This window comes from Oncorhynchus nerka, linkage group LG7 (assembly GCF_034236695.1).
Source record: "Oncorhynchus nerka isolate Pitt River linkage group LG7, Oner_Uvic_2.0, whole genome shotgun sequence".
NCBI classification, from domain to species: Eukaryota; Metazoa; Chordata; class Actinopteri; order Salmoniformes; family Salmonidae; genus Oncorhynchus; species Oncorhynchus nerka.
In genome coordinates this window covers 1899439-1912232 of record NC_088402.1, presented here as the reverse complement: position 1 = coordinate 1912232, position 12794 = coordinate 1899439, and the positions used below count along the sequence as shown (strand labels likewise).

At 43.9% G+C, this 12794-nt stretch overlaps 1 protein-coding gene across 1 annotated transcript in view; it reads right to left on the bottom strand.

The window, feature by feature from the left end:
• Positions 1-12794, bottom strand: part of spire1a (spire-type actin nucleation factor 1a) — a 70730-nt gene that overhangs the window by 533 nt on the left and 57403 nt on the right. Inside the window, 4 exon segments of the mRNA XM_065020108.1 lie at positions 1-3140; positions 6536-6687; positions 7145-7174; positions 12311-12418. The exon segment at positions 1-3140 is cut by the window's left edge and continues 533 nt beyond it. Coding sequence (XP_064876180.1) covers positions 2900-3140; positions 6536-6687; positions 7145-7174; positions 12311-12418 — 531 coding nt within the window. The 3' untranslated portion in view covers positions 1-2899.

Below are 12794 nucleotides of genomic sequence, written 5' to 3'. Positions count from 1 at the left end.
GGAACTTCAAAACATTGGTACAGTAAAAGTGCTATTCAGACCTGACTGGTCGAGAAGGACGATCTGGTCTGATCCAGACCTAACTGGTCTAGGAGGTCCATCTATCTGGTCTGATCCAGACCTAACTGGTCTAGGAGGTCCATCTATCTGGTCTGATCCAGACCTAACTGGTCTAGGAGGTCCATCTATCTGGTCTGATCCAGACCTAACTGGTCTAGGAGGTCCATCTATCTGGTCTGATCCAGACCTAACTGGTCTAGGAGGTCCATCCATGTGATCTATTCTGATCCGGACAGGAGATAGTCAATATTACATACAAAAGAAATAAAAATCTTTAAGATAATATTCCTGAAAAAACATTGTTATATATACTAGAATATAATGGATGGTGTTAGATACAACATGCACACAATCACATCCCACCATTCTGAGATCCTATTGGTCAGCTAGGAACCAAAAAAAAAAAAAAAAACTGCTTCTAGAATCCCCATATCAATTCCTCATCAAGTTCTTGCCAATATGCTACAGGTCCATAGAATGACATGGCACCAGGCACAGAAATGATCCAAATATATCATAGTAAACAAGTGGCTAAAACACACCAAATCATTTGACCTCTGACCTTACCCTGTTTTCCAGCCAATCCAATTTTAGATGACAAAAAAAACCTGGCAAAATTTTTTGGAGTAGCATAACATTTGGTTTGATTTTATTGGCTGGGGAGGGGAGAGACTACCATAGGCATGTCATTTGGTTTGATTTTATTGGCTGGGGCTGGGGAGAGACTACCATAGGCATGTCATTTGGTTTGATTTTATTGGCTGGGGAGGGGCAGAGACTACCATAGGCATAACATTTGGTTTGATTTTATTGGCTGGGGCTGGGGAGAGACTACCATAGGCATGTCATTTGGTTTGATTTTATTGGCTGGGGAGGGGCAGAGGCTACCATAGACATAACATTTGGTTTGATTTTATTGGCTGGGGAGGGGCAGAGACTACCATAGGCATAACATTTGGTTTGATTTTATTGGCTGGGGAGGGGCAGAGGCTACCATAGACATAACATTTGGTTTAATTTTATTGGCTGGGAAGAGACTCCCTTAGAAATAAAATGCCTAGAGTGGTTATGCCTATGGAAACTCACCGACCGACCACACTACTGTTAAATATATATATTATCTCTGAACAGGGACAAGAGGTCTCACCGACCGACCACACTACTGTTAAATATATATATTATCTCTGAACAGGGACAAGAGGTCTCACCGACCGACCACACTACTGTTAAATATATATATTATCTCTGAACAGGGACAAGAGGTCTCACCGACCGACCACACTACTGTTAAATATATATATTATCTCTGAACGGGGACAAGAGGTCTCACCGACCGACCACACTACTGTTAAATATATATATTATCTCTGGACGGGGACGAGAGGTCTCACCGACCGACCACCTCCGTGATCTCAGCAGCTATTTGAATGGTCCCCCTAATTCACTTAACCAAAATATAAAATGCAACATGTAAAGTGTTGGTCACATGTTTCATGAGCTGAAATAAAAGATCCCAGAAATGTTCCATGTGCATAAATTCGTTTACATCTCTGGTAGTGAGCATTTCTCCTTTGCCAAGATAATCCATCCACCTGACAGGTTTAGCATATCAAGAAGATAAACAAACGTGATCATTACACAGGTGCACCTTGTGCTGGGGATAATAAAATGCCACTTAAAATGTGCAGTTTTGTCACAACACAAAGCCACAGATGTCTTGTGTTTTGAGGGAGCGTGCAATTGGCATGCTGACTGTAGGAATGTCCAGCAGAGCTGTTGCCAGATAATTGAATGTTTATTTCTCTACCATAAACCGCCTCCAACGTCGCTTTAGACAATTTGGGCAGTACATCCAACCGGCCTCACAACCGCAGACCACAAGTAACCACGCCAACCCAGGACCTCAACATCCAGCTTCTTCATCTGCTGGATAATCTGGGGGGTGCTGAGGAGTATTTCTGTCTTTTGTGAGTATATACTCATTCTGATTGGCTGCGCCTGGCTCCCCAGTGGGTGGGTCTGGCTCCCCAGTGGGTGGGTCTGGCTCCCCAGTGGGTGGGTCTGGCTCCCCAGTGGGTGGTCCTATGCCCTCCACCCATGGCTGCAACCTGCCCAGTCATGTGAAATACATCGATGAGGGCCTAATGAATTTATTCCAATTGACTGATTTCCTGAACTGTAACTCAGTAAACTCTTTGAAAGTGTTGCATGTTGCGTTTGTTCAGTATATTAGGGTTAATCACAGAACGTGAGAGAATAGGAAATGGTTAAATATTCTAATAGCGCATCTATACTGTGGTAGACACTTTATTCATGGACTACTATACTGTGAATTGGTTTCTGTCAACGGCTAGCTAGTCGTCCGCCCACAGCTGTACACTAACCCAATCGTTCCTGACACTAGCGGTTAGGGGAAGAGAACCCATGCTGTCTATTCAACAAATGTCTAGAATCATCCATCCAGGTAGGTAGTATATACTAACACACTGAACATCTTCTACAACGGTCACCTATATCATTATAACACAGTGATGAGCAGTAAAGAGCTGAGAGAGTATGACTGTCTCAAAAGGGTACCTACCCTATTCCCTATTCAGTGCACTACTTTAGACCAGAGTCCATAGCGTGTCAGCCAGAGTCATGATAAATACATCACACAGCTAGATGGCCGACAAACAGCCTGGTCCCTTTGAGCTCTGGTCAAAGTGCTGCCCTATATGGAGAAGTTTTTCATGAAATAGAAGCATTTCACTGCTGTTTTTAGAAGCACGTGACAAATACAAATTTGGATTTGAGACGCCCCCAAGGAGTGGACAGAGAGAGGTCTGACCCTAAAAAGTTAAACCTCGTTGACGTTCCTCACAGAGGGTCTGCAGTAGTTAGCTGAAGATATGTAGAAGGACTGGGGTTTCCTCTTCAGATGGGCTTGCTTGGTGGCCAGAGAGCGCTTGCTGCTGGAGATGATCTCAGAGATGAACATCTTACAGTCGATGCAGACCTCCATGGTACACCAATCCTCTGTCAGCTCCTTGGGAAGATCCCGCTCGTCACTAGACCGCTCAATTTTGCGTTTGGATAACCTGGGAGAGGAGAATTTTATCAATCTTTATTTAACCAGGTGGGTCAGTTGAGAACTAATTCACATTTACAATGACAACCTGACAGATTTCAAGAGGGTCCTTTTTACTACTTCCTTTATTTAGGAAGACCAGGTACCTCGCCAACCACCTAGCCCTGTAGCCTTCTGAGTAACAAGACCAGGTACCTAGCCCTGTAGCCTTCTGAGTAACAAGACCAGGTACCTAGCCCTGTAGCCTTCTGAGTAACAAGACCAGGTACCTCACCAACCACCTAGCCCTATAGCCTTCTGAGTAACAAGACCAGGTACCTCGCCAACCACCTAGTCCTGTAGCCTTCTGAGTAACAAGACCAGGTACCTAGCCAACCACCTAGCCCTGTAGCCTTCTGAGTAACAAGACCAGGTACCTCGCCAACCACCTAGTCCTGTAGCCTTCTGAGTAACAAGACCAGGTACCTAGCCAACCACCTAGCCCTGTAGCCTTCTGAGTAACAAGACCAGGTAACTAGCCAACCACCTAGCCCTGTAGCCTTCTGAGTAACAAGACCAGGTACCTAGCCAACCACCTAGCCCTGTAGCCTTCTGAGTAACAAGACCAGGTAACTAGCCAACCACCTAGCCCTGCCCTAGCCTTCTGAATAACAAGACCAGGTAAGCCTTCTGAGTAACAAGACCAACCACCTAGCCCTGTAGCCTTCTGAATAACAAGACCAGGTACCTAGCCCTGTAGCCTTCTGAGTAACAAGACCAGGTACCTAGCCAACCACCTAGCCCTGTAGCCTTCTGAGTAACAAACAAGACCAGGTACCTAGTAACAAGAAACCACCTACCTAGCCCTGTAGCCTTCTGAGTAACAAGACCAGGTAACAAGACCAGGTACCACCTAGCCAACCACCTAGCCCTGTAGCCTTCTGAGTAACAAGACCAGGTACCTAGCCAACCACCTAGCCCTGTAGCCGTCTGAGTAACAAGACCAGGTACCTAGCCCTGTAGCCGTCTGAGTAACAAGACCAGGTACCTAGCCCTGTAGCCTTCTGAGTAACAAGACCAGGTACCTAGCCAACCACCTAGCCCTGTAGCCTTCTGAGTAACAAGACCAGGTACCTCACCAACCACCTAGCCCTGTAGCCTTCTGAGTAACAAGACCAGGTACCTAGCCCTGTAGCCTTCTGAGTAACAAGACCAGGTACCTCGCCAACCACCTAGCCCTGTAGCCTTCTGAGTAACAAGACCAGGTACCTCACCAACCACCTAGCCCTGTTGCCTTCTGAGTAACAAGACCAGGTACCTAGCCAACCACCTAGCCCTGTAGCCTTCTGAGTAACAAGACCAGGTACCTAGCCAACCACCTAGCCCTGTAGCCTTCTGAGTAACAAGACCAGGCTAGCCCTGTACCTAGCCAACCACCTAGCCCTGTAGCCTTCTGAGTAACAAGACCAGGTACCTAGCCAACCACCTAGCCCTGTAGCCTTCTGAGTAACAAGACCAGGTACCTAGCCAACCACCTAGCCCTGTAGCCTTCTGAGTAACAAGACCAGGTACCTAGCCCTGTAGCCTTCTGAGTAACAAGACCAGGTACCTAGCCAACCACATATCCCTGTAGCCTTCTGAGTAACAAGACCAGGTACCTAGCCAACCACCTAGCCCTGTAGCCATCTGAGTAACAAGACCAGGTACCTAGCCAACCACCTAGCCCTGTAGCCTTCTGAGTAACAAGACCAGGTACCTAGCCAACCACCTAGCCCTGTAGCCTTCTGAGTAACAAGACCAGGTACCTAGCCAACCACCTAGACCTGTAGCCTTCTGAGTAACAAGACCAGGTACCTAGCCAACCACCTAGCCCTGTAGCCTTCTGAGTAACAAGACCAGGTACCTAGCCCTGTAGCCTTCTGAGTAACAAGACCAGGTACCTAGCCAACCACATATCCCTGTAGCCTTCTGAGTAACAAGACCAGGTACCTCACCAACCACCTAGCCCTGTAGCCTTCTGAGTAACAAGACCAGGTACCTAGCCCTGTAGCCTTCTGAGTAACAAGACCAGGTACCTAGCCAACCACCTAGCCCTGTAGCCTTCTGAGTAACAAGACCAGGTACCTAGCCAACCACCTAGCCCTGTAGCCTTCTGAGTAACAAGACCAGGTACCTAGCCAACCACCTAGCCCTGTAGCCTTCTGAGTAACAAGACCAGGTACCTAGCCAACCACCTAGCCCTGTAGCCTTCTGAGTAACAAGACCAGGTACCTAGCCAACCACCTAGCCCTGTAGCCGTCTGAGTAACAAGACCAGGTACCTAGCCCTGTAGCCTTCCGAGTAACAAGACCAGGTACCTAGCCCTGTAGCCTTCCGAGTAACAAGACCAGGTACCTAGCCAACCACCTCGCCCTGTAGCCTTCTGAGTAACAAGACCAGGTACCTCGCCCTGTAGCCTTCTGAGTAACAAGACCAGGTACCTAGCCAACCACCTCGCCCTGTAGCCTTCTGAGTAACAAGACCAGGTACCTCGCCCTGTAGCCTTCTGAGTAACAAGACCAGGTACCTCGCCCTGTAGCCTTCTGAGTAACAAGACCAGGTACCTCGCCCTGTAGCCTTCTGAGTAACAAGACCAGGTACCTCGCCCTGTAGCCTTCTGAGTAACAAGACCAGGTACCTCGCCCTGTAGCCTTCTGAGTAACAAGACCAGGTACCTCGCCCTGTAGCCTTCTGAGTAACAAGACCAGGTACCTCGCCCTGTAGCCTTTGAGTAACAAGACCAGGTACCTCGCCAACCACATATCCCTGTAGCCTTCTGAGTAACAAGACCAGGTACCTAGCCAACCACCTAGCCCTGTAGCCTTCTGACCAACAAGGTTTTAACTGAAATCAGGCAATTCAACCGTCCATTTGGATGCCATGTTCTCTCAGGGACAACATTGGAGTCAATCAACCCCCAGTCTGTCACTGGAATGATGTAATGTAACTAGGGGGGTAGAATATGTCTGTCTCAACACCCATATAGCATATCTAGAACCAGACTACTAGATACCATGTTGAAGAACTGACAGCCCTGGTGGACAAATTGTACAAGGATTGCTCTGCAAGTACAAAGCACAAGCTCTCAAACAAGGAGAACATTGATGAGAAGTGGGACATGAAGTCCCATGTACTGACCACTGAGAACATGGAGGGGGACACAGCAGAGAACCAGCATTAACACCAACGTTGCTGAGTGGGTGGGGCACTGCTCTGTCTGGAAGGTAGTCAGGACTGAGGTAGATTGAAGTGTACTGCCCCCTAGTGGTCATGCTCAGGACCATATCTGAATTGTGATTTTTTTAAAATAATAACTTAAATAAAAGGAAGAGCAGTTTAAATGTTATTCGTCACATCCCTAAGCCCAATGATGATGTTATTGTGTACCTGGAGACAGTCCGGCGCAGGCGCTGGCTGGACGAGGGTTTCTCTGGGGTGTCCAAGGCTGATGCCCCTCCAGCCTCCTCCCTGGGTAGGATGGTGGTAGTAGATGGAAGACTCTTCTGGAAACAACAGGACAGAGTCAGAGGAAGTCTCTCCTGGAAACAACAGGACAGAGTCAGAGGAAGGAAGTCTCTCCTGGAAACAACAGGACAGAGTCAGAGGGAGGAAGTCTCTCCTGGAAACAACAGGACAGAGTCAGAGGGAGGAAGTCTCTCCTGGAAACAACAGGACAGAGTCAGAGGGAGGAAGTCTCTTCTGGAAACAACAGGACAGAGTCAGAGGAAGGAAGTCTCTCCTGGAAACAACGGGACAGAGTCAGAGGAAGGAAGTCTCTCCTGGAAACAACAGGACAGAGTCAGAGGAAGGAAGTCTCTCCTGGAAACAGGACAGAGTCAGAGGGAGGAAGTCTCTCCTGGAAACAGGACAGAGTCAGAGGAAGGAAGTCAGGACAGAGTTAGGAGGGTCAGATATATAGAGGACCTGAACATCTAATCTGTCAACAATTAAAGGGCAAGTGTGGTCAATGGGTGGACGAGGAGGACTTTGGCTCACCTTTTTACAGCACTGAGAGCACACAGGCCTGGAGAGAGAGAGAAATATTCAGTCACAAGTCTCATTCATTCTGATTCATGTTAAGAGATTCTCCAGCAAAAATTGCTGAAGTTGCAGACTTTTATCTCCCTCGCCAACTTCAAACATCTGCTATCTGAGCAGCTAACCGATCGCTGCAGCTGTACATAGTCTATCGGTAAATAGCCCACCCATTTTTACCTACCTCATCCCCATATTGTTTTTATTTATTTACTTTTCTGCTCTTTTGCACACCAATATCTCTACCTGTACATGACCATCTGATCATTTATCACTCCAGTGTTAATCTGCAAAATTTGCACACAATGTATATAGACTCCCCTTTTTTTCTACTGTGTTATTGACTTGTTAATTGTTTACTCCATGTGTAACTCTGTGTTGTCTGTTCACACTGCTTTGCTTTATCTTGGCCAGGTCGCAGTTGCAAATGAGAACTTGTTCTCAACTAACCTACCTGGTTAAATAAAGGTGTGGGGCTTTGGTGACAAAACGGATTGCACTGTGATAGACTGCATCCAATTTGTTGAGTAGGGTATTGGAGGCTATTTTGTAAATGACATCGCCAAAGTCGAGGATTGGTAGGATGGTCAGTTTTACAAGGGTATGTTTGGCAGCATGAGTGAAGGATGCTTTGTTGCGAAATAGGAAGCCAATTCTAGATTTAACTTTGGATTGGAGATGTTTGATATGGGTCTGGAAGGAGAGTTTACAGTCTAACCAGACACCTAAGTATTTGTAGTTGTCCACGTATTCTAAGTCAGAGCCGTCCAGAGTAGTGATGTTGGACAGGTGGGTAGGTGCAGGTAGCGATCGGTTGAAGAGCATGCATTAAGTTTTACTTTAAGAGCAATTGGAGGCCACGGAAGGAGAGTTGTATAGCATTGAAGCTTGCCTGGAGGGTTGTTAACACAGTGTCCAAAGTTAAGATATATAACTTTAAAAATACAGAAATACTGACACTATGATAAGATTAAATTTCACCCAAAAACACTTTAGTAAAAATATAACACACAGAGGTTGGAACCGGTTCGGGGAACAGAACCAAAAATGTTATTTTACAGTTTTGAGGAACAGAAAGAGAACCCGGAACGAAAGTGATCTATACTGCTCCGGAACAGAACAGTTGTTTTAAAAGCACGGGAACCAGTTAATAACGTTAATTTACCTTCAGGACATTTTTGAAGGCAACCTGATCCTCCGTAGCATAGGCTACTGCACTGACGTTACAAGCGTGATTCAGAAATTAGGGAGAGATTTTTAATTAGAGAAGAATGCATTAACGTTTCAATGCTAGTTGCGGATACTATAGTTATCACGTTTCACATTGGATTCATTAACTACAAAAAAGGTAAGACGTGTTTTTTAAATTCTGGTGCACACACACAAGCTTGTTAACTTGCTCTGGTCTAACTTTAAGCCAACTCTCTGAAGCTCAGCCATTCAAAAGGTTCTCCATAGAGGAACTTTAACTTTGTTTTATCTTGGCCAGTTCAGTTGTAAATGAGAACTTGCTCTCAACTGGCCGACTGGTTAAATAAAAGGTGAAATAAATAATAAAAAAATAGAAGCCGCTCCTCCGTAGGTTTAATTCTGTGGGCATGATTCAGATAATGCATGTCATAACAACAAGTCAAGCCTCCTCCTCCTCCCTCTTTCTCACACCAACAAAATGTCAGTTGCATCTCACGCCCTACACTTGTCTGTCCATCGCACATGTAAACAACTATAGCCTACTAACTAACCTAACTATAGAGTATCCATGCACTAGCCTACTAACTAACCTAACTATAGAGTATCCATGCACTAGCCTACTAACTAACCTAACTATAGAGTATCCATGCACTAGCCTACTAACTAGCCTAACTATAGAGTATCCATGCACTAGCCTACTAACTAACCTAACTATAGAGTATCCATGCACTAGCCTACTAACTAACCTAACTATAGAGTATCCATGCACTAGCCTACTAACTAACCTAACTATAGAGTATCCATGCACTAGCCTACTAACTAACCTAACTATAGAGTATCCATGCACTAGCCTACTAACTAACCTAACTATAGAGTATCCATGCACTAGCCTACTAAATATCCTAACTATAGAGTATCCATGCACTAGCCTACTAACTATCCTAACTATAGAGTATCCATGCACTAGCCTACTAACTAACCTAACTATAGAGTATCCATGCACTAGCCTACTAACTAACCTAACTATAGAGTATCCATGCACTAGCCTACTAACTAACCTAACTATAGAGTATCCATGCACTAGCCTACTAACTAACCTAACTATAGAGTATCCATGCACTAGCCTACTAACTATCCTAACTATAGAGTATCCATGCACTAGCCTACTAACTAACCTAACTATAGAGTATCCATGCACTAGCCTACTAACTAGCCTAAATATAGAGTATCCATGCACTAGCCTACTAACTAGCCTAACTATAGAGTATCCATGCACTAGCCTACTAACTAACCTAACTATAGAGTATCCATGCACTAGCCTACTAACTAACCTAACTATAGAGTATCCATGCACTAGCCTACTAACTAACCTAACTATAGAGTATCTTTTACACTGCATTGTTTGCTGTTTGGGGTTTTACTAACTAACCTAACTTTGAGATATCAGCTGATGTACGAAGGGCTATATAAATAAATTTGATTTTGATTTTTTTTTTTTTTTTACTAACTAAGCTAACTATAGAGTATCCATGCACTAGCCTACTAACTAACCTAAGTATAGAGTATCCATGCACTAGCCTACTAACTAACCTAACTATAGAGTATCCATGCACTAGCCTACTAAATAACCTAACTATAGAGTATCCATGCACTAGCCTACTAAATAACCTAACTATAGAGTATCCATGCACTAGCCTACTAACTAACCTAACTATAGAGTATCCATGCACTAGCCTACTAACTAACCTAACTATAGAGTATCCATGCACTAGCCTACTAACTAACCTAACTATAGAGTATCCATGCACTAGCCTACTAACTAACCTAACTATAGAGTATCCATGCACTAGCCTACTAACTAACCTAACTATAGAGTATCCATGCACTAGCCTACTAACTAACCTAACTATAGAGTATCCATGCACTAGCCTACTAACTAACCTAACTATAGAGTATCCATACACTAGCCTACTAACTAACCTAACTATAGAGTATCCATACACTAGCCTACTAACTAACCTAAGTAGAGTATCCATACACTAGCCTACTAACTAACCTAACTATAGAGTATCCATGCACTAGCCTACTAACTAACCTAACTATAGAGTATCCATGCACTAGCCTACTAACTAACCTAACTATAGAGTATCCATGCACTAGCCTACTAACTAACCTAACTATAGAGTATCCATGCACTAGCCTACTAACTAACCTAACTATAGAGTATCCATGCACTAGCCTACTAACTAACCTAACTATAGAGTATCCATGCACTAGCCTACTAACTAACCTAACTATAGAGTATCCATGCACTAGCCTACTAACTAACCTAACTATAGAGTATCCATGCACTAGCCTACTAACTAACCTAACTATAGAGTATCCATGCACTAGCCTACTAACTAAGCTAACTATAGAGTATCCATGCACTAGCCTACTTTTGGCCTAACTATAGAGTATCCATGCACTAGCCTACTAACTAATTGTTTGCTGTTTAGAGTATCCATGCACTAGCCTTTAATAACCTAACTATAGAGTATCCATAAATTTGAGCCTACTAACTAACCTAACCTAACTATAGAGTATCCATGCACTAGCCTACTAACTAACCTAACTATAGAGTATCCATGCACTAGCCTACTAACTAACCTAACTATAGAGTATCCATACACTACCTACTAACAAACCTAATGAATAGAGTATCCATACACATAGCCTACTAACTAGCCTAACTATAGAGTATCCATGCATTTAGCCTATTAAAAACTAACCTAACTATAGAGTATCCATGCACTAGCCTACTAACTAACCTAACTATAGAGTATCCATGCACTATAAATACTAACTAACCTAACTATAGAGTATCCATACACTAGCCTACTAAATAACCTAACTATAGAGTATCCATGCACTAGCCTACTAAATAACCTAACTATAGAGTATCCATGCACTAGCCTACTAACTAACCTAACTATAGAGTATCCATGCACAGCCTACTAACTAACCTAACTATAGAGTATCCATGCACAGCCTACTAACTAACCTACATTATAGAGTATCCATGCACAGCTACTAACTAACCTAACTATAGAGTATCCATGCACTAGCCTACTAACTAACCTAACTAGGAGAGTTTATCCATGCACAGCCTACTAACTAACCTAACTATAGAGTTTATCCATGCACTAGCCTACTAAGGAGAAAACCTAACTATAGAGGGTATCCATGCACAGCCTACTAACTAACCTAACTATAGAGTATCCATGCACTAGCCTACTAACTAACCTAACTATAGAGTATCCATGCACTAGCCTACTAACTAACCTAACTATAGAGTATCCATGCACTAGCCTACTAACTAACCTAACTATAGAGTATCCATGCACTATCAGCTGCAAAATCAAATCAAATGTTATTGGTTACATACACATGTTTAGCAGATGTTAATGCGAGTGTAGCGAAATGCTTGTGCTTCTAGTTCCAGACAATGTAGTAATATCTAACAAGTAATCTAGCAATTTCACAACAACTACTTTATACACAAACAAGTGTAAAGGAATGAATAAGAATATGTACATATAAATATATGCATAGGCCAAAACAACTATAGCTTGCCCAATGTCCATAGCAAGCTGCTCTATCTGCACTGATTTAGTTTCATTTAATGTCAAGCTAATGAATTAAAAAATGTTTTCAGAGGCTTAAAACAGAAGAGAAAATAACAACAAAATCGGTTCAGAACTTTATTTTGCAGGTCGGAACCAAAAACAATTACATTCTGTTCAGAACGGAACGATTGGAAAATGATTTGGGTTCCAACCCTTGACTGCAAAATAACTATAAATACTGTACTATAAATGCCTACAACTGTACTATAAATACTGTACTATAAATGTCTACAACTGTACTATAAATACTGTACTATAAATGTAGGGTTTTGCAGAATTGGCAGGTGTAGGAAACACAGCCAGGAGAGGAGGAGGAGGAGGAGGGTTTGAAGAAGGAGAAGGAGGAGGAGGGTTTAGTCCGACAGGAGAAACACAGCTACAGGAGAGGAGGAGGAGGGTTTAGTCTGACAGGAGAAACACAGCTACAGGAGAGGAGGAGGAGGGTTTAGTCCGACAGGAGAAACACAGCTACAGGAGAGGAGGAGGAGGAGGGTTTAGTCTGACAGGAGAAACACAGCTACAGGAGAGGAGGAGGAGGAGGAGGGTTTAGTCTGACAGGAGAAACACAGCTACAGGAGAGGAGAGGAGGAGGAGGGTTTAGTCTGACAGGAGAAACACAGCTACAGGAGAGGAGGAGGAGGGTTTAGTCTGACAGGAGAAACACAGCTACAGGAGAGGAGGAGGAGGAGGGTTTAGTCTGACAGGAGAAACACAGCTACAGGAGAGGAGGAGAAGGGTTTAGTCTGACAGGA